Source organism: Microcaecilia unicolor, chromosome 5 (genome assembly GCF_901765095.1).
Source record: "Microcaecilia unicolor chromosome 5, aMicUni1.1, whole genome shotgun sequence".
Taxonomy (NCBI): Eukaryota; Metazoa; Chordata; class Amphibia; order Gymnophiona; family Siphonopidae; genus Microcaecilia; species Microcaecilia unicolor.
Window position 1 is genome coordinate 153945865 of NC_044035.1, and position 22812 is coordinate 153968676.

General features: G+C 43.0%; 1 protein-coding gene across 1 annotated transcript in view; it reads right to left on the minus strand.

Annotated features, from left to right (window-relative positions):
• Nucleotides 1-17355, minus strand: part of OIT3 (oncoprotein induced transcript 3) — a 57133-nt gene extending 39778 nt beyond the window's left edge. The window contains exons 1-3 of the mRNA XM_030203451.1: nucleotides 16764-17355; nucleotides 10796-11170; nucleotides 1851-1964 (exon numbers count right to left, since the gene is read on the minus strand). Of these exons, the coding sequence (XP_030059311.1) occupies nucleotides 1851-1964; nucleotides 10796-11170; nucleotides 16764-16869 (595 nt within the window). The 5' untranslated portion in view covers nucleotides 16870-17355. The remainder of the gene's footprint in view (nucleotides 1-1850; nucleotides 1965-10795; nucleotides 11171-16763) is intronic.
• Nucleotides 17356-22812: the final 5457 nt, after the last annotated feature.

The following is a 22812-nucleotide window of genomic DNA, read 5'->3' on the forward strand; positions in this document are numbered from 1 at the left end:
CGAGAGAAGCTACACTGGCTCCCACTCAAAGAACGCATCATGTTCAAAGTATGCACCCTGGTACATAAAATCATCCATGGCGAGGCCCCAGCCTACATGTCAGACCTGATAGACCTACCATCCAGGAATGTAGATCTCGTACATTCCTTAATCTTCATTTCCCCAACTGTAAAGGTCTAAAATACAAATTAATGCATGCATCAACCTTTTCCTACATGAGCACGCAATTCTGGAATGCATTGCCACGCAACCTAAAAGCGACCTATGAACTGACCAACTTCTGTAAACTACTAAAGACCCATCTCTTCGACAAGATATACCACAAAGATCAAAACATGTGAAATTCCCACATATATCCAGAAATGTTAAGAATGCCTTCTATTATATCACTATCATGTATTCCATTACCATGCAACCCAATATCCTTCTGTAATACCAAATGTCTATTCTCTTCTCATTTCCACTATCCATGATGTATTGTAAGCCACATTGAGCCTGCAAAGAGGTGGGAAAATGTGGGATACAAATGCAATAAATAAATAAATAAATATTTCTAATGCATATGCATATGACAGATTTGCCTGCCTGTGTCCTCCATTATATGCAAATCTCTCCTGCCCTACACAAACCCTGCTTGAATACCTTCTACACCTATCAGAGTTTGGTCTCAAGACCAACTCCATAATGGTTCACACCTCAGTGCAATTAGTGCTTATCATTAACATGTAGAGGGTAAGCCCATTTCTGGACAGCCTGTGGTTGTTTGCTTCATGAAATGCTTGCTTTTGTCAAAGCCCCCTGTCAAAACTCTGCCTGTGTCATGGGACATGAATGCCGTTCTGTGACCTCATGCCCATCCTGACGAGAGCACCTTGCACCCCTTGGACTGCAAGCAAGCATTGGCCTATTACATGGAGCAGACAAGGCCCTAAAGACAGTTCGTCTAACTTTTTGTTTCTCTTGATCCCAACAGGATGGGGGTCACCATCGGGAAATGCATAATTTCTAATTGGCTAGCAGATTGCATTTCTTTCACTTATCCCCAGGCTGGGTTGACCCTGGAGGGTCATATCAAGGCTCACAATGTCAGAGACATGGATGTGTTGGTAGCCCACTTGCGGTCAGCCTCCATTGAAGAAATTTGCAAGGCAGCGACATGGTCTTTAGTCCACACATTCATATCGCATTACTATCTTGAGCAAGATACCCGACATGACAGTTGGTTCAGGCAGACAGTGTTGCAGAATCTGTTTGGGGTCTAGAATCCAACTCCAACCCATAGGCCTGTTTTATTCTGTTCCAACCTGCACTCTCACTCAGTTTGTATATAGTTTTAGGTTAATCTGAGTACTGTCCTCACCGTTGTGAGGCCCAGTTGACCGATGTTTGTTGTTTTCAGTGAGTCTGGATGCTAGGGATACCCCAATTGTACAAATAAACAGGTCTGCTTGTCCTTAGAGAAAGCAAAGATACTTACCTGTAGCAGGTATTCTCCGAGAACAGCAGGCCTTATGTTCTCACAAACCCTCCCACCTCTCCTAGGAGTTATCTCCTATTTTTTCTTTTTTATGCTGTAGTATTTAACTGCGGTAGCCGTGCCTTTGCGTCAGGTGGAAAGGCACCTGCGCATGCACGGTGAAGTGTGTCTCTCGCTCCACAAAGCTCTGTAAAGCTTGTTATAAGCTCTGGACCAGGCAATGTGGCGCCACGTTACCCATTTGTGAGAATGTAAGGCCTCCTGTTCTTGGAGAATACCTACTACAGGTAAGTATCTTCGGCAAATGGTGTGGGGGAGGGAAGCAGCAGCACTTTGATCCTATATCGATGACTTACCACCAACTTGCTCTTACCAAGGCATGTCTGTCTGTCAGGCCCCAATGTAGTTCCTTCGGCGCACATACAATCCCCTGTATCCAGGCACTGCTGCCCATGACAGTCAATCATATCGCAGATGTCATAGAAATCTGTAAGGATCAAGAAGTGTGTGTCATAGAGCAAATAGCATATGCAATTCATCTGCATAAAAGCACAAGCTGAACAGCAATGTCTGCTCCAAAACCTTCCAGAGACTTGTTTGGAAATATAAAGAATTCTACTTCCAGTTTTTTCCCAAGTGAAGTGTGATGTTGGCAAAGTGGTTCTAGGGAAGAATAAATTTCAAGGTGATCTGTTGAGGGTAACCTCCTCTAAGCATATTCATTAAGGAAGGCTTAAACATATTTAAATTGGTATGCATGTAGAAATAGCAACTTTGGAACAGATGTGTATGACCATGGAGTCTCTACTAACATAAAACATATGAAGGAGGTGGAGTACTATACACTCTAACCAATCAAAAACAATTATCCCACTTTATAATGTTCAATTGAGAAAGCACTAATCAAAAATCACTAGGAGGAAAAAGCCTCAGTGAGCCTCAACTTTACTTCATTCAGTCTCCAAACGGCTTCAATTCAGTTATAGGCAAAAAAAAACCCACCTGTGAATACTGTTTCCATACTTAGTACTTTAGCATAAATAAGGTGTAAATATTTAAATGTACTTAATTTCTGCAGAAATCAGAGACTGGAATCAACACAATTAGAAAAATAGAATGGCCATACAAAAATAAAAGATTATATTTTCTGTTTAGTGATTGGAACATTCAAACTTTGGAATATATATCTGTCAGGGCCAATGTAAGAGATGGCTGTGGCCCAGGCTAGAAATTTGAGAGGGGAACCCAAAGCCCACTAACAGGTTTGTTCTTCTTCAGCTTTGGGCAGGCTTGGGTGTCTTCTCTTGCCTGGGGGCCCAGGGCAATTGCCCAGGTTCAGGGGCGTAGCCAGACAGCAGATTTTGGGTGGGCCTAGGCAAGAAGTGGGTGGGCACCAAGTGTTCTGCCCCCCCCCCCCCCACACACACACACACCAAAAAAATATCTCAGTTGGTGGGAAAATGCTTCTTTCCATCTTGTCAGTCTGCAGCAGGCATGTGCTGAAAATTGAGTATGCGCATGTGCCAGTATCGTGAATAGCAGCGTTTTTGTTACCATCAGGGGGAAGTCTTCAGCTAGCAGAGCTTGGGATCCCCAACAGCTACCGCTAAATGTGTGCTACTGTTGGGTGGGCCTGAGCCCTAATTGGGTGGGCACTGGCCCACCCAGGCCCACCTGTGGCTACGCCACTGCCCTGGTTGCACTCCACCCTTAATACCAACTCTGACATCTACTGTCTTTATGGTTTACACACTACAGGAGAAAATGCATCTCTTTCTATTTCTCTGGTGTTGCACTGCATGCAGCATCTAGCTCATTGGGGTCTCAGTTTAATTTTTGTCTATATCAGGGGAAGAGCCATGGGTGAGCTTGTATGGGCTTGAGCCCATCCATTTTCAGCCCCGGCCTACTCAGCAGTGGTGCACCCTTGCTGTAGCTGGCAGAGATCTCCAAGCCCACCAGCTGAAGTTATCTGAAGGTCCCTTGAACTCCCCTCAGTCAGGTGTGACAGTCAGCTGTAGTATTCCTGAGCTGCTGCTTTGGGTACCATATGCATACTCAGGTTTTGCACGAGAACTGAGCATGTACTAGGTGCTGGCATCAACAGCTCTGGAATACTGCTACTCATAGGCGCCGACTCCATGGGTGCTGTGGGTGCTCGAGCACCCCCAGTATTTTGACCCGTCGGAAGTTCCCTTCCCAGCCAGCCTGACCTGCCCGGTGCCAGCCCTCTTCTCCCTCAACAGTCCTCTGCCCTCACTTTTCTGCCTGCAGCCCAGAATTTAAAACTCATCTTACCTCGGGGTCCCGGCGGCAGCCGTGAAAGACGAGCAGGCTCGGCACTTCAGCCTTCCCTTCTCTCTCAGCTCTGGTCCCGCCCTTGCGGAAACAGGAAATGAGGGCATGTCCAGAGCTGAGAGAGAAGGGAAGGCTGAAGTGCCGAGCCTGCTTGCCTTTCACTGCTGCCACCGGGACCCTGAGGTAAGATGAGTTTTAAATTCTGGGCGACTCGCATGAAGGCGAGGGCAGAGGACTGTTGTGGGAGAAGAGGTCGGGCTGGGGTTGGGACTGGCACTCGGAGGAGAGGAAGGGGGGCCTGGAACTCGGATGAGAGGGAGGGGGACCTGGAACTCGTAGGAGAAGGGGACTGAAAAGGGGCAGGTGGTGTTTGGGGCGAGTTACTGGACATGGAGGGGAGAGGAGAAATCATTGGACATAGAAGAGAGGGCAGGGGAGAGATGAGACTTGTTAGACATGGATGGAGGGAGGGGAGGAAAGGGGAGAGAGGAGAATTCACTGGACATGGATGAGAGGGGAGGGTAGGGGAGAGAGGAAAATTGCTGGATATGAATGGAGCAGAGGGCAGGGGAGAGAGGAGAATTGCTGGATATGAATGGAGGGGGAGGGGGAATGCACCACCTGTAAAAAATAAAATAAAAAAATTTTCAACACCCCCAATCATTTTGAAAAGTTGGCTCCTATGCTGCCACTGATTGCTGAGCTTGGCTGAAGAAGTTCTGGCAGCCTTCAGAAATCTTCAGCTGGTGGGGCTTGGAGATCTGGATCGCCACCAGCTAAGATATTTAAAAAATAAGTTGAGTTGGGGGGATTGTTGGGGGGGGGGGGTCAAGGATGGAGAGGAAAAGCGCCATTCCCAACCATTTTGTCCATTGACCCACCCAAAATTTGCGGTCTAGTTCTGTGACTGGTCTACGTATTTCTATTTTCAATTTGTGTCACTTGTTCTATAATTGGTGAGGGTCTGTCTATGTTCTGTGTGTGTGACCAAGGCCAGGTATTCTTTTAGCATGAATTTGTAAGTAGCGATTTGTAGTAATCTGGCTTGTTCAGTTTTCCCAATAGATGTAGAAATGTTCCAGGGCCGACTGTATTATTTAGGGTGATGCCTTTCTATTTGAGTTTTGGAAGTTAGTGCTGGCATAGTAGATTTCTTCTAGGTATTGAGGGACAATTTTTGTAGAGTTTTGTATTACTTAACAATATGACTGGTACTGAGAAGTTTTAATGTTGCTGTTATTGAAATTACACTAAAATCAGAAATGTTTTTTGTATGGTAAGATCTGTGTGGAAATGACAAAGCTCTGCTAGTTAGTTATGGAGATGGACATAGTGAAGACACTGCTTGTTCTGGGATTGGTGGCAAGCAGTGAAGGAGAAGTCTGGATGAGAGGTCTACTGGTTTATGGATTAAGCTCACTAGTTACTAGATATTAAACCAAAGCATGAGAAACTTCAGATATTTGGATAGTGATCGGGTACTGAAATACTGCTGAAATTAGGGTCAGTGCTAGGGTTTCTGGCGCCCCCTGCAATCTATAAATAAGTGCCTCCTCCCGCATTCTCTCCCTCCCCCCTCCCCACCACCACCCTAGTCACTGCTTTCCTTCCTTATTCCCCCTGGCTGAAACTAGCACTCCTTATGCTTCTCTTGTAGTTTCTATACTAGACTCTCTCCAACTTCTCTTTCTTTATTCTTTCTCAGAAGAGTGTTTTGTCTCCTGTCTCTCCTCTACTCCAGAGAAGCTCTCTCTCAATTATCTCTCAGTTCTAGGTTGGAGAAGAACTCTCTAGATACAATTATCTCCTTTATCTGAGGAAAGGACTATAAACTTCCCAGTGGGGTATTCGTATATTCTCAGCTCACATTGATCACCTACTGCACACCCAGAATCCAGAGAGGTGCTCTAGACTGCATCACATTCCAATTTAGGAACTAAAGAGTCCTTTTACTTAGCGCAGCTTTACATGGGATTTTCCCGCGTACTAAGGCCATTTTTACCATAGCTGGAAAATGTCTGATTTACTATTAATGGCCATGCACCAATGTTGCCATTAGCACATGGCCATTAAAAAGAATTACCATGGGAGCACTTGGCAACACTTATTTTGTAGGCATTAAGGGCTCACATGGTAATCCTGCGCTAACCAGGTAATGTGGAAGCATTGATTAGCCCGAGAATGCCTACTCTCCACCCCTCAGACAGGCCCCTCCAATAAAAATGTGAAAATAATTTTTAGCATGTGGGTAGCACACACAGATTTGGCCTGAGCGGTAAGCCATTTTAAGCTGTGATAAGTGTACGTTACCGCTTACTGCAGCTTAATAAAAGAACCCCTAACTTTGTTTTAAATAAGGCAAAAAAGCTTCACATAGGATCATAGGAGTGGAGGAGTGGCCTAGTGGTTGGAGTGGTGGACTTTGGTCCTGGGGAACTGGGTTTGATTCCCACTGCAGGCACAGGCAGCTCCTTGTGACTCTGGGCAAGTCACTTAACCCTCCATTGCCCCAGGTACAAATAAGTACCTGTATATAATATGTAAGCCGCATTGAACCTGCTATGAGTGGGAAAATGCAGGGTACAAATGTAACAAAAAAAAACTTTACATAAAGGGGCCCTTTTTACCAAGTAACAATAAAAGGTGGCCAGCGATGGCATATGGGATTGCCACATGCCAAGGCCACTTTTTACCACCACAGGTAAAAGTGGGTGTTTTTGTGCAGGAGGCAGTAAATGGCTATGTGGTAATTTAAAAATTGCCACGCGGCCATTTACTGCCAAAGCCCTTACTGTCTCCTATTTAGGAGGCGGTGAGGGCTCCACGAGGCACATCTACTCCCTTGCCCACCAGTGCTAGAAAATAAAACATTTTCTAGTACTAGAAATAGCGTGTGGCAGATCAGGAACTACTGCTGGGCTCCAGGGTGAGCCTGGCAGTAGGGCTGATTTGCTGTGTGCAAACCCAGCAGTAGCCCTACCACCGGGTGATAATAGGGCCTCAAAATAAAGAAAAGTCTGTGCAGAAATTTTGAAACTCCTGTAAAATTCTACATTTTTTAATTTATAATTTCTTTGTGTAGAACTCCCTCATTGTAAACGCCTGGTGTTCCCTCCCTATCCCAGGTCTGACACCGCCCCAACTTTCTTTGTGTTGAGGCAAACACCCTCCCCCAAGTAGTATCACTCCCCAGCTTAGCTAGAAATTCACCCCAAGCTTCATTTCACTTCTCCCACAAGTTCAACTCCCATTTCCCCTGCCCTCTCTGGAAGGTTGAAAGCCCCCAGTTTTCTTTCTCCCTCTCTCCACTCTTATAAATGCACACACCATACTTATATGAGATTAATATATAGAGGGAAATAATTTTGTTAAATAATCAGAATTAAAAATCCTAAAGTCAAGGAAATGTATAGTGAGACTAAATAAGATATAGGACAGTGTTCACAAAATCTCAAAAACTCATGAGATTTAAACATCTTTACCTGAAAACATTTTTTCAAAAGGAAAAAAAATAATGAATGTACAAATTCTCTTCTTGTGATAAAAACAGTAGAATAAACATCTCATTTGACTAATCATTGAACACATGTACACCAAAAAAATCATAATTCAGTTCAAATACAAAACCAAAAGTTCCAGATATCCCAAATCTTCCAATAATAAATTATTTACAGTCAAAAAATAAGCACTTTGCAGCAATGGTATGCGTCTTCCTATTCAATCCTACCCCCCTGTTTACAAAGCCACTCGGAAATGCTGACACAGCCCATTCAAACTGAATGGACTGTGTCGGCATTAGCGCACAGCAGCCGCTAACACAACTTAGTAAACAAGGGGACTAGAATAGCTAAATTCAAATTCAGATGATCTTCATGACAGTATGAATAACCAATTCCAAATTTAAATCTCAGCAAAAACACCAACATGATCCCATGTTTTTCCTGAAAAGGATCCTTCAGGAGGCATTCGTAATGTGTCCTCTTCTAGTCATCACCATATCGATGTCTTTAATATAGTAACATAGTAAATGTTGGCAGCTAAAAACCTACACGGTCCACCCAGTCTGCCCAACAAGGTTGGAGAAATTCCTTCTAACCCTTCAAATATGTTGAATAGAATTGACCCCAATGCTGATCCTTGGGGCACTCCGCTACTCACCTTTCTTTCCTCCCAGTGAATTTCATTCACTGCTACCCTCTGACATCTGTCAGTCAACCAGTTTACAAAATATAAAATTATATTTCAAATATGATTTTACTAATTTCAAAATCCATATGGTATGTCTACTAAATGAGCTTAGCAGATGCCTTCCCCACACACTAAGCCCATTTCTAGCATGCCCAGGAAATAGGGCAATTTCCAGTATTTCTCTTTCAAGTCATACAATATGTTAATCTGAAACAAATTGATGGGGTAGCATTTGCTACCTCCTGTTTAGGAGGTACTAAGGGCACCCGCATTATGGATGCACTAACCAGTTTGGACTAGATTCAGTAAATGGTGCTGAAAAAGTCCGCACAGAACACGCCAAGTTTGGCGCTATTTATAGAACAGCACTTAGAGCTGATTTCTACACCAAGCTTTGGGCGCAAGGATTTACGTCAACTGAAACCTGATATAAATCCTAGTACATAATTTAGGCGCAGATCTCCTGGATTCAGTAATACTGCACACATCTTTTTTTTTCCATTCCCCCTTTTGAGTTGTATGCTATATGGTAAGATTAGCACATGGCTCTTTATATAATAGCAAGACAAGATGTGCATGCAAATTCAAATTGTTGCCAAGTAACCCCAATAATTGATAGCACCCAATTATTGGTGCTAATTTGCTCATTAGCCAATTTAGTTGCACATGTATCTCAAGGTAGCGCACAATTTTGTGTATGGGAATTTGCGTGCCATTTATAGAATCGGAACTTTTCCTATACTCCATCCCTTTATCTTGTGGCATTAATGGACAGGAGGTGAGCCTCCTTCAAATGAAGGAAAACTCCGGAATCAGAGGGCACGGATGAAGTTAAGAGGTTATAGGTTCAGTAGCAGTGGCGTAGCAAGGGCAGTCCGCCCCGGGTGCACGCTGCTGGAGGGTGCAGAGAGCAGCCGCGCGCCTGTTGGCTCCGCTGGTTCCCTCCTCCCTCTGCCCCGGAACAGGTTACTTCCTGTTTCAGGGCAGAGGAAGCAGGGAGCCAACAGGCACGCAGCTGCTCTCTGCACCCTCTAGCAGCCAAGAATGCACCCGGGGGGGGGGGGGGTGTCATTGCACCGGGTGGGGAGGGGGTCGTGCTGCACCCTGGGAGGACGGACGCCGCACGATCCACCCCGGGTGGCAGCCGACCTAGGAACACCACTGTTCAGGAGTAATCTAAGGAGATACTTTTTCATTGAAAGGGTAGTGGACATGTGGAATCGCTTCCTGGTGGAGGTGGTGGACATACACATGGGATCTCTTAGGGAAAGGAGAAGATAGTGGTTGCTGTGGATAGGCAGACTGGGGCTCTTATCTACCATCATATTTCTATGTTTCCAAGCTTATCTTTTTGAAATCTTTATTGCATATTTACTATACTGCTTAAACTGACTTTGCAGAGCAAAGCAGTTTACACTAAGTTAAGTAGATAAACGAATACCAGGGAGAGGTGCTCAGCTCAGCCCAATCCAGATGGAATTAAAAGTTATTTGCCTGCTGGAAAAGCCCTGACATGCCCCTTCCAGAAAATAAATACTGCAGTACAGTCTCGATATCCGACATAAACGGGACCAACTCATTGTTGGATAAGTAAAAAGTTGTAAAGTTTGGAAAACACTGCATAAACCCCTCAAACAATGCATTAACAACAGCATAGTGTTCCCAATTGTCAAAAATTGCTCTAAAACCAAGATTTTTAATAGAAATAAAGGTGATGACATCACCCAGGGGGAGGTGTCTCTTGGGGGGGGGGGGAATAACATGTTTTGCAGTAAGCATTTTCATGCATCCTAAGTGCTCACTAGGACTTAATGCCCTTAAACAGACATACTCCCAAATTTAAATAACAAAAGGAAAACAACAACAACAACAACAACAACAAAATAGACATAGGTTACTGTGCAGTTCTGGCATATCATAACAATCTACTTGCTTTCACTACAAAAGTAAGGAAATGCCAAAACCTTTAAATACAGGGAAGCTAAACAAAATCGAGTTCCTGGATCAGGTGACAACAGTCACCCAATGGCATAAAAACCAATAAATTCAAGAGCATTTAAATCTAAAAGAGCCAATCAGGAATCCAACTGTTGGATCAGAAGCAAAAGTAACCAATCACAAAACAGAGACTCTTCTCTAAGTGCAAATAAAAATATCATTTAAAGAAAAGTCTTCCACTCTATTTCTCAGTTTAAGCATTGAGGAAATAGAGTTTTATTACTGAAAAAAAATTATGTTCTGGCCTACAGTATACCTGGAAGTAGAAAAGGAGTTTGGTATTTGGACATTGCTTTTGCACAATGGGATAGATTCTATATATGGTGCCTGAAAATTCCACGCAGTAAAAAAAAATGCACCTAAGCGTATTCTCTAAAGTACACCTACATTTTATAGAATAGGCTTAAATTTCTGTGCAGTATATGGAAAAATGCCGAGCACCTCTCCACGCAACCAAATTTGGCCATGTCCATTTAGCCCATGTTTTACTTGGCGTAAATCCTGATGCCTATAATAATGCACGTAGATTTTAGAAATGCCCATTCCACGCCCATAACCATGCCCCTTTTTCAACTATGTGACTTGGAATTTACGCACACCATGTTACAGAATATGCATAGTGAGTTGTGTAAGTAAATCATAATTAATGCCAATTAGTGCTGATAATTGCTTGTTAGCATCCAATTGACAGCACTGATTAGCTACTTTACCAATTAAGTTACACACATTGTTATAGAATACTCTTTGATTTCCGTGCAAAAATTAAGGCACAATATATAGAATGTGGGGGACAGTATATATGGAAGCAGGTTATGGTGATCAGATATTACTTACGCCCACAGTATGTATGGAAGCAGACACTGGGTTTGGTTAGATGGTACACATAATATCCTCCCGGACAGGCTTTCACTTCTATGCTTGTGTTCCATAGGCAGCAGTTGTTGTTGAAGCTGGCACAAGCTTGTCTCTGTACAATGCCATCGGATTCCTTGGGATGACTCCCATTAAGCCAGATAGGTGCATGAGTGCCACAGTGGTTTTCAGGGATACAAAACGTGGGCATGGCATCACCAGCCATGCCAGTGAAACGGTACCACTCTCCGTCCAGTTTATTATCACACATGGGCTGCTTTTGAGATTCGTTGAAAACATGGTCTGTGTTCCTCCAGGGCTCATTCAGGCTGATGTAGGCAGAGCAAGGATCAAGTGCTGCAGGACAGGCAGAGATAGATTAATCTTTATTAAGAAGTTTGTGTTTCTCAGACTACCATATGATAAGGTGCCCCATCAAACTCTTCTCCATTTTCTACCCCTAAGTCCTAGCAACCATTGTTTCATGATTAAACTAGAAGGGGAGGGGAAGAGTAGCCTAGCAGTTAGAACACTGGACTAATAACCAGGGAGGCCTGGTTCAAATCCTGATACTGCTCCTTGTGATCTTGGGCAAGTCACTTAACCCTCTGGCCTCAGGTACAACTAAGGGGCCCTTTTATTAAAGCTTAGCACATGCTAATGGAATTAGCACGTGCTAAATGCTAAGAAGCCATAATGTACACTAAGCTTTAGTAAAAGGGGCCCATTGGATTGTAAGCCCTCTGAGGAAAGGTACATATTTACCTGAATATAATTCACCTTGAGCTACTACTGAAAAAGGTGTGAGCCATGGACGTAGTTTGGGGGGGGCGAGGGGGCATTGCCCCCCCCAAACGCAGGGCCAGTGCAATGCTGCAAGCAGCTCTCAGTCACTCCTTCCCACCCTCAGCTCCCCGACAGCCCTCCTCTCCATTCCTTCCTGCCCCCCACCCTTTGTTTAAACCTTTTATTTTCAGTCGCAGCGACGGCAGTGAAGAAAACAGCACAGCGGGCTCGCCTCCAGCTTTTCCCTTTCCTCACTCAGTGTCCTGCCTTCCTCTGATGATGTATTTCCTGTTTCCTCAAGGGCGGAACACTGTGTGAGGGAAGGGAAAGACTGGAGGCGAGCCCGCTGTGCTGTTTTCTTCACTGCCATTGCTGCGACTGAAAATAAAAGGTTTAAACGCGGGGGGGGGGGGGGGACAGGAAGGAACGGAGAGAAGGGCTGTCGGGGAGCTGAGGGCAGGCAGATGGGGCTGGGTTAGAACTGAAGGAGACTGAAAAGGGGGAGCTGGGGAAGTCACTGGACATGGAGGGAAGGGGAAGGGAGGGCAGAGGAGAATCGCTGGACATGGAGGGGAGGGCAGAGTAGTGAGGAGAATTGCTGGACATGGATGGATGGAGGGGGCAGGGGAGAGGACATTTGCTGGATATGGATGGATGGAGGAGAGGGCAGGGGAGAATGGAGAGTTGCTGGACATGGATGGATGGAAAGAAGGGAACTAGAATTCTGGGACTGAAAAGGGGGAACTGGGGAAGATTAGACATGGATGGGAGGGGAGGGTGGGGTCAAAGGAGAATTGTTGGACATAGGGGTGAGGGTAGAGGAGAATCGCTGGACATGGATGGGAGGGGAGGGCAGGGGCAGAGAAGAGAAATTGCTGGACATGGGGAAGGCAGGGGAGAGGAGAGGAGAATTGCTGGACATGGATGCATGGAAGGGGGCAGGGGAGAGAGGAAATTTGCTGGACATGGAAGGATGGATGGAGGAGAGGGCAGGAGAGAATGGAGAGTTGCTGGACATGGATAGATGGAGGGGAGGGAAGTCAGGAAGGAGATGCACATGGATGGAGGGCAGGGGAGCGAGGAGAAATGCTGGATATGGATGGAGGGGAAACTGCTGAATTTAAGGGCTGGATCAGAACACTTTGAGGGCAGATGCTGAAACTGGAGGAAGGATAGGGACAGGGCTACAGATGGTAGACAGGATGCATAAGGACACAGGAGGAAGGTGGACATGGTGAGTGAAAAAATATCAAATGGAAAGAAGACACTGCATAAAACAGAAGACATTGGGACCAAAGCGAATAGAAAAACTAATTGATCAGACAACAAAGGTAGAAAAAAGTATTTTATTCAGAATTTATTAATTGGAATATGTCAGCTTTTGGAAATGTGCATCTCTGATATTTTGCATGTAAGTTTCAATTTTTCTAGTATTGCTGCATGCCGAGTCTGACTTCTTGAGGTAACTTTGTAGTTCAGTATTTTGCCTTCATATTTTTTTTATTTCTAGTTCCTTGTGTCATATCTGTTGTGTCATGTGTGATCAAGGTGCAGTATTCAAGGTGTAATATTTGCAGCCCTTTTTGTTTTTTTTCACTGGGTAGCGTACTGGTGTTTTAGAGTTTGGTGTAATTACAGTGCTGCCTTTCCACGCATAAGGTTGTAGCTCGTCCTGTCCTTGGAATTAGTGCTGTTATGGTTTGGTAAGGTTATGAGTGTGTTTTTGCACAAGTTTGTGTATAGTGTTTTGCAGTGGAGAGATTGTGTGTTGACCTTACTGAGGTGGCACCAAAACATCAGAAAGGGTTTTAGAGCCTAAATCATAACACACTACCTCTTGAAGAATCTACATATAGAGCTTATGAATTTCTAAGGTCTACACTGGCATGGTATGGGAAAGGGGGTGGGGGAAATACTACTGGAGAGGAAGAGGGAGTTCTGGATAAGGAGGAAAGAAGGAAGGAAGAGAGAAAGAGCTGGCTTTCATTATGGTTATTCACCAAAAAGCCAGCTCTTTCTCCCTCCCTTCTTTCCTCCATATATATATATATATATATATATATATATATATATATATATATATATATATATAAACAAATTAATATGCTAATATGCCGTACCCCATCCTTTGCTCCCCCCCCAAATGAAACAGTTAAACTACACCCATGGTGCGAGCTAAATCCAAATAAATAAGTTCTCAAATGGTAGAACATGTATGACAGGAAGCAGTTCTGTTGCATTGAATCATTTTTCACAGAGCTATTAGCAGCTTGCAAAAGTGCCTTATGCCCTGCAAGGCTACCACAAAAAGAGAGTGTACATTTCGCTTCCATACCCATAATGGGGTTTTTTCTGTTAAATAGCTAGCATTAGGAGTAAAAATAGTATTTTGGAAGGTGTTAAATAATTCATTTCTGCAAGAAATGAAACCTCTTTTTCATTAACAATCTGCATAAGAAAAACAGAAACTGGGCTGGACCACAGTAGACAGGAAGAAAGAAATGTATGTAAAAAGAACATGCAAGCATTTTCAATCTCTTTATTGTCATCAGCAGGTCAACAATTTCATTTTCTTTTCTAAAAAAAATGGATTGGCTTTTCTCCAGAATACATAATAGACCTAATAAACCTTTCATTGTGCAACGCTACCGAGAGCACAAGGTCCTATCTTACCCTCCTCTTCCCCAGTTGTCAGGGACTGAAATACAAAACAACATACACAACCTGCTTCACTTACATCTGCACCAAAATCTTGAACACCCTACTTAGAGACCTAAAGTCCATGAACAACTACCTACATTTCAGAAAACACCTGAAAGCCCACTTCTTCAGATCATCCTTTCCTGATACACTTTCGTAGTTCAAGCAAATAATCTACTAGCACCTCACAATCATGATCTCTATCTAATCCGAACCTAGCTCATTACCACACAAGGCCCTAAACCATTTGTCTCCCACAAATCTTATAACAGCACACTGCCTTTCAACATGTAACCTGATCTTCCTTAAGCAATCCGCAAGCTGCTTTGAACCTTACTACGTAACCTGCTTTCTCTAAGTAATCTGTAAGCCACATTGAACCTACTACAGGTGGGAAAATGTGGGGTACAAATGCAATAAATAAAGACATAACTACATAAAATAAAATCATTTATTCTCTTCTCTCCTTTCCCCTTCAGATCCATTTTGGAAGTGAGAGACATCCGATAGTAGCGACCGGGGATCATGCCTGCTCCCCACTACGAATACCTCAGTAGATCCTGAGAGGATCAAGGGGTGGGGAGTATTAGATGGGTAGATGTTTTGGGACTTCGACCATTCCAAATGGATCAGGGTGTAGGAAGGGCCTGGAGGGACACTCTCGTTTTATATGGGATTCAGGGTTGGGGTCCTGCTTCCCTTGAATCACATCCTGACATTTTAAATGACAGTGGGCACAACTTGGGGCACGCTTTGTTAGCCTGAAGGAAAACTATAGCTTTGGGGGTGTACAATCTATGTGCCTACAGGATGCCTTGCAACATTATGCTGGTATCTTTCCTATTTCTTTGCATATCATGTAGACAGGTGTGGGGGGGGGGGGGGATTTGATGCTGGGAAAAACACAGGGCAGAGAGAGAAGGAGATGCTGGGTAGAAAAAGAGAGGGAGAGGGAGATGCTGTGCTGGAATTACCACCGTTACCAAAGGAGGTAGCACAATGCTGAGCTTCTGAAGGAGGAGGAGCCAATTTCACTTTTTGCACAGGGTGCCAGTTAGCCTACAGCCAGCCTCATATAGGTCTACTAAATCCAACTCTTTCTAATCAAGGAGAAGACCAACATTTTAAAGGAAACAGGCAAGCAGCAAAGAATTACAGTCCCAGTCACTACCCTTCCTTCCACTGCGCTCATTGTTCACCACCAGCGATGTAGCTAGAGCCAGTAGTCAGTATGGATAATTTTTATCAGATAAAGATAACAGAGTAGTTAGGATAAAACAAAAGAAAAAGAACAAAAAAAATAGAAATAGAGGAATGTCCTTCATCTTTGAGTAATGAAGCAGCACCAAAATAGAAAATTCTGTCAGCTAGTCATAATGCATTCTTCCACAGTTTCTGAAAGGAAAGCCCATCTGTACCAGAAACTTAACGGTACAATAACTACTGCAGAATTGTATGTTATCTGCATGCAGCAAAGCACATTCCAGTATGGTACCAACATGCAATAAAGCTTCTTTTAATCTTCCCATCCTCCTTCCCATTTCTCCTTCTCTCTCTTCCAGCACGCTCATCACAGTTGTTAAAGAGAATAAAGATTCCAACCTATTGTAAAATGTAGGGATCTAGAAGCTCATTGTTCATGGAGAAGACCAGATTCTTTCCTGTTATGATACTTTTTGTAGGATGAAGAAAAGAACTATTCAAAGATAGTGTTGTTTTATGGACTTTTAAGACCACAGGGATCCCATTTGGAAAAAGGCAAGTGCGAAGTACAGAAAATTTATCTTTGAATACTCCAAATATTGATTTAGTCAAGGGGTATCACAGCAGCAAATAATTCAGGTATGCTGAAGATTTCATTTTTCATACTAGGCTTCTAATTTTCTATGAATACTTTAACAGATTCAAACTCCGGGTCTGGGATATTTCTGCTATACAGAACAATAACGAGCCAGTATTATGACTAGCAGTAAACTTTCACGGGTGCATAGACATTTCAAGCAATGCAGTCAGAGACCAAGAAAATGTGGCAGAAAGATGCAGAAATATTGTCCATCATATTGAGTGTGACAGGCTTGATTAAAAACAATTTCCATGTACATCTTGATAGGTTGCTTTTACGTATTACATCATATGAACTCCAGAAGGAAGTTCTCTATGGGAAAATGCAAATACTATGATGAGCATTAAGAACAAATTTGAAAGAATATGATCAATATGCCATATAGAATCATTACTATCATACTGTACACAAAAGTAACCCATTTGGAGACATTGTACCTGAGAGAGTACATTGAAAACTAAAAATAAATACACATCAACCTGAACTTTTAATACTTTTGTGCTCTAAAGCTCATAATGGAATGAAGTCATTTCTCTACAATAGTTAGAGTGAGGATAAGAACATTGGACCAGTGGTTCCTTCCTTGTCTATTGTACCATGTTACGGTGTCACTGCACTTACCTATTGGTGTTACCATTGAAAATCTCGAGTAGAGGCAAAAGGCAAAGAGAAGAATTTGTAATATGTGAGTCATCCAAGTCCAAGCAACAAATGGAAACGAAAGCATTGTACCTTTTGATTCCTTGCCCTTAATATTCTTTCCCTTTAGCTAGACCTTTCTCTTTGCTATCCCTCTGGTGTTTTCTCTTTGTTTCTTGTTCTCTTTTTTCTTCTGACTTTCCCAGTCTACACTTCTCTTTCTTCTCTAGGCACTCTTTCCTCTGGATCTATTGCATTTATTCCCCTGCTCTTGTCTCTTACTTTCCTTTTCCTCTTTCTCATACACGTTTCATCTCTATTTTTTCTTTCCTTAATCTAAATCCTTGTTCCTTTATTTCTTGCTTTTCTCCCTGCCTTTTCTCTCCTTCTCTCTCAGTGCTTGTCTCTGTTTCTTGATGTCTCTATCCTTCTGTTGCTTTCTTTTTCTTCTCGCTGTCCTTCTTCCCGTCTGTTATTCCACTTTCTCGCTTTGTGGCTCTCTCTCTCTCTCTCTTATGCTCTGACCTTTTTTTTTTTTGTTTTCTCTGAGTATTAACTGAGACTTTTCTTTCCTTTATTATTATGATGACAGCTCCTTGGAGAAGTTCATTTATCAGTTGTGCTAAAGTCTTTATCAAAGGAAGAGGATGAGATGTGTGGCATGGCTGCAGCCCTGACCTGTACACAGAGGCCTGCCTTGTCAGCAGAGCAGTTTCACTGATCTATTCCTAATCCCATCCTTCTATTGTCTTCTCCTTTTAGCTGCCTGCAAGTTACTACTGTCTTATCTGAAAGGAAATTGGGATGAGGCGACATCAGCTAGCTGGCTATTTGCCATTATCTCTGTTCTTTCCTCTCCAGAGCATTGTGGCTCACATGCCATCCATTGGAAATGGGGGGTAGTTTACCAGCAAGGATAAGGGACAGGAGTTTTAAAAATAGCTCCCAAAACATTCAACATATTTGTAGAGGATTTTTAAAAGCAGTTACATGACAAACATGTTACAGTCAAGAAACAGATATATGACTAGTAGAATCTATGATCATGATCCCATAAAACTATTCCTCCTACTGATATCATATTTATTGATGTTTTAAAACTATTTTAGCCCATTATTAATTTATTCACTTATAAATATAAGTATAAAACAATAAATGTTCTCCTTTCCTATGCTGTATCAGCGCATGAGTTTTTTCTTTCAGTGAATGACCCCTGTTGCTTTCAACTTTGATTGAACTTTGGGAGGGTAATTTTCAAAGTTATCCCACAGGTAAAGCAAGGAGTCCCTAATCAGATGAGCATACCAAAAAGTTGATCTCTCATGTCTAGCAACACCAGTCTCCCTGTCTTTCAAATACACTCATACCCAGGAGCTGCAAGGTATCATGCGGCTTCATCCTTTCATTGTTTTCTGTGGATTTAACACAACTGTGTTTCAAATGCCTACAGCTTGTAACATTTCTTTGTATTATTCAAGTTTTCAGCTGTATTCAAAGAATAACTTACCTTTATTTCAATTTCTTCACCATCACAGAATTTGTTCAAGAATATAAAAATAAGTGAAAGGAGTTGGTGAATAAATTTCATAAAGCAAGTTTTTCCTTTCTGTTGTGTTTAAAGCACATTGAGCTCTGGGAGCTCATTGTATGTACCAGGTGTGGTTTTTATGTGCTAAAGACTTCAAAAAGTACAAAAGCCAGAGGACACTCAATGAAATTACAAGGAAATATCGCTGCTGGAGGATGTGATAACAGAGGTTAGCCTATCTGGGTTTTAAAAAGGTTTGCACAAGTTAAGTACATAAGTAATGTCATACTGGGAAAAGACCAAGGGTCCATCGAGCCCAGCATCCTGTCCACGACAGCGGCCAATCCAGGCCAAGGGCACCTGGCAAGCTTCCCAAACGTACAAACATTCTATATATGTTATTCTTGGAATTGTGGATTTTTCCCAAGTCCATTTAGTAGTGGTTTATGGATTTGTCCTTTAGGAAACCGTCTAACCCCCTTTTAAACTCTGCCAAGCTAACCGCCTTCACCACGTTCTCCGGCAACAAATTCCAGAGTTTAATTACGTGTTGGGTGAAGAAACATTTTCTCCAATTTGTTTTAAATTTACTAAACTGCAGTTTCATCGCAGGCCCCCTAGTCCTATTATTTTTGGAAAACGTGAACAGACGCTTCACATCCACCTGTTCCACTCCACTCATTATTTTATATACCTCTATCATGTCTCCCCTCAGCCGTCTCTTCTCCAAGCTGAATAGCCCTAGCCTCTTTAGTCTTTCTTCTTAGGGAAGTCGTCCCATCCCCACTATCATTTTAGTCGCCCTTCGCTGCACCTTTTCCAATTCCATTATATCTTTCTTGAGATGCAGCGACCAGAATTGAACACAATACTCAAGGTGCAGTCACACCATGGAGCGATATAACGGCATTATAACATCCTCACGTCTGTTTTCCATACCTTTCCTAATAATACCCAACATTCTATTCGCTTTCTGAGCCGCAGCAGCACACTGAGTAGAAGGTTTCAGTGTATTATTGACGACAACACCCAGATCCCTTTCTTGGTCCGTAACTCCTAACGTGGAACCTTGCATGACGTAGCTATAATTCGGGTTCTTTTTTTCCCACATGCATCACCTTGCACTTGCTCACATTAAACGTCATCTGCCATTTAGCTGCCCAGTCTTCCAGTCTCGTAAGGTCCTTCTGTAATTTTTTACAATCCTGTCGCGAGTTAACGACTTTGAATAACTTTGTGTCATCAGCAAATTTAATTATCTCGCTAGTTACTCCCAAACGCTAGTTTCTGGAGGAAAAGTCCATAGTCTGTTATTGAGATGGACATGGGGGAAGCCACTGCTTGCCCTGGGATTGGTAGCATGGAGTGTTGCTACTAATTGGGTTTTTACCAGGTACTTGTGGACCTGGATTGGCCACTGTTGGAAGCAGGATACTGGGCTAGATGGACCATTGGTCTGAGCCAGTGTGGCTATTCCTATGTTCCTATGATTATATACTCTGCCCCTGATGCAGGCATTTATGATGCCGAAACATATTGGGCATTGTACTACTAACTAAAGTCTGGATAATATGTACTGACACCTTTTATTCAGAAAGGACACTTTTCTAATAAAGTACTTATTTTCATTCAGCTGCTGGCTTGTTTGGCTACTTTCTTCTGATTTTGCAGACTGCTACAGCTGGTTATTGTCTTTTTTTTTTTTTTGCTACTTTGAACCACGGCAAAGTCACACCATTCAAACATCTTGTTTTAAAGAAAAGAACATCGAGCAGCACCAGTATTCCTTGTATTTGGAGTGGAAGTGTTAGGTAAGTTTATTGTTTATTCCATAGCATCCCACAGATCAATCCAGAGTCTTGTGGGTTAAGTCCCCGTACCAGCAGGTGGAGATAGAGAAAACTTCCGAGGTGTGCTATATGTGGTCACTAGTAAAAAGGCCAGTTTCCGAAACCAATGAAACGGGCGCTAGCATGTGGCTTTTTGTGTGTGTGTGTATGTGTCACAGAGTTATTTTGTGTGTGTGTGTGTGTGAGTGAGTGAGTGAGTGAGTGAGTGTTTTTCTCCCCCCCCCTCCCATATTTTTGCACATACTCAAAGCAGGAATATTCTTCTCTCGTTCCAGCGGTGGTTCTGTGCTCTTCGTGCTGCACAGATAATGAGCCATTCTGCTGGGGAATGCTCCTCCCTTATTGTCACGTAGTTTCCTCTGATTGGTCTGTCTTACGTTGCCTAGTGTTGCCTGGGAACGGTGTTGTGATGGTCCTTTGTGTTTCAGAATGTTGAGGGTGTTTTTTCTGATTGGTCCATCATGCGAGGGCGGGGCAGAGAGACATGGTCAGTGTTGTGGCTTCACCACCATGAATCCATGAACCCTTCAGGGAGTGACTGAGTGACTTCAGAACGTTGTCTTCAGAATGTTGAGGGTGAGTTTTATTATAGTAGATGTGCAGCCACTTCATCCTCAGTATTCTCTCTATCTAGCAGGTGGAGGGTCATAACTGTGCAGCTCTGGATTGTTCCGTCTCCTGGAGTCCTTACGGATTCAGTTGAGCCTGGATAGGGGTTAAGGTCCCTGTGTGGGATTTCGTGGTGCACACCTTCCTCCCCCACATCCTCTGGGCTGGGTGCCCTGGTGTGGTAATCCGGCTAGCTGATTCTCTTCTGCCTCTTCAAAAAAAAAAAAAAAAAAACCTTTTACTCCTGCCGAGGTAAGCTTCTGCTTCTGTTTTTTTTAAATACACCATGGAGGAACCCTGTCTGTGAACACTGTTAGGCACAGGGGGGCTGTATTGGTAACGGTTGAGCGATGTCGGCACCTTCTGAAGCAGCGAATTGCTGCTTCCGGTGTGGGAGCCGGCGAACAGAACAGCGTCTGGGGAATGTGACAATAAAAACAATAAAATAAAATAAAATAAAATAAAAACAGGAAAACCAGAAAATGCCAGTAAGGATAGGAAAGGACTAACTACCTTTATCAATCATCATGTCACAAAAATATCCACTCTCACACTCATGTAATATGCTTAAGCACTTCTGCCTTCCTCACTTCACTGCAGTCTGGTCTCCACTGCGGAAGAGGAGGGTTGATGACATCAGACGCCCACGCATTTAAAACACAGACAGGAAGTGGGAAATTTCTTCCACAGTGGAGACCAGACTGCAGTGAAGTGAGGAAGGCAGAAGTGCTTAAGCATATTACACGAGTGTGAGAGTGAATATTTTTCTGACATGATGATTGTTTTGCACAGAGTCATCCATTGAGAACCACTAGTTCCACGGACCTTGGAAGTCGTCCATTGAGAATCGCCATTTCCAAGGACCCTGAAGCAGGTCGAGAGAGAAGAACCAAAACCTTGGCCAATGTCGGCTGTGGGAAGAAGACCAAATGATGGCAGTTTGAAGACGACTCAAACACTGAGATAAGTGTAATTACTTAAAGTTTTTTGGAATAAAGAACTGTTAACTACAGAGGTTTTTTAAGCCTATGATGACAGTGAGAACTCCTGTAACTCAAGAGCTCTATAGCCAGATAGTAGGAGTCTGTTGAGGCTTTTTCCTCTGTTTCAATGCAGACTATTTGCTAAGTTTACAGTGAGGATTTTAAAGAAGATATTACTTGGGCAACGTGATCCTAGCTGACGCTCATTTATACTAAGTACATGTACTAACATCGCCATTAGCACACAGCCATTTTAAAAAAGTACCATGGGTGCACTTACTGCCATACATTTTGTAGGCAGTAAGGGCTCCCGTGTTATCCAGGCACTAACCAGTTAGCGTGCGGTAATGTAGATGCTCTAACTGGTTAGTAAAAGGGCCCCTAAATTATTTGAATCACCTCAGTTTCACTTGGCAGTAGAAAGACGTATTAATTACAAAGGACTTCAAACCTAGGTTAGCAGGGTCAGCTTAACCATTAGGTAAGCTAGAGGTCACTTAGGGCAGCAACTTCTTGGGGGAAAGGTGGCTAACAGCAGCATTAGTCAGAACAAAAAGCAGAAGGCCCTGATAGACACAAAAACTCAAAGAACCAACAACATGTACTTTTACCTATTTATCTTGCTACATGGCTTATGGAACTTTCTTCACTATAAAAACATATATTAACGCAGGATAGATAGCCTATTATGCAGAATTAGTAGTGGTGTTGGGGTGATCACAGCTATTGAGTTTATCTATTAAAACCTCAAGTGATGTGGGGGCTAGAGGCCTACAAGTTAATCTGAGGAGAGCACAAGGCTGAAGATTTGTTTAGACCAGAGTGGGCAACCTCAGTCCTCAACCCAGTTGGGTTTTCAGGATTTCCCCAATGCATATGCATGAGATCAATTTGCATACAATGGAGGGAGTACATGAAAATAGATCTCATGCATATGCATTTGAGAAATCCTGAAAACCCAACTAAGGTTACGGTCCTTGAGGGCTGAGATTGCTCATGCCTGATTTAGAGTATCTAATACCTTTGCACCAATCCTGGATGAAAGTAATAGTAGTTGATAA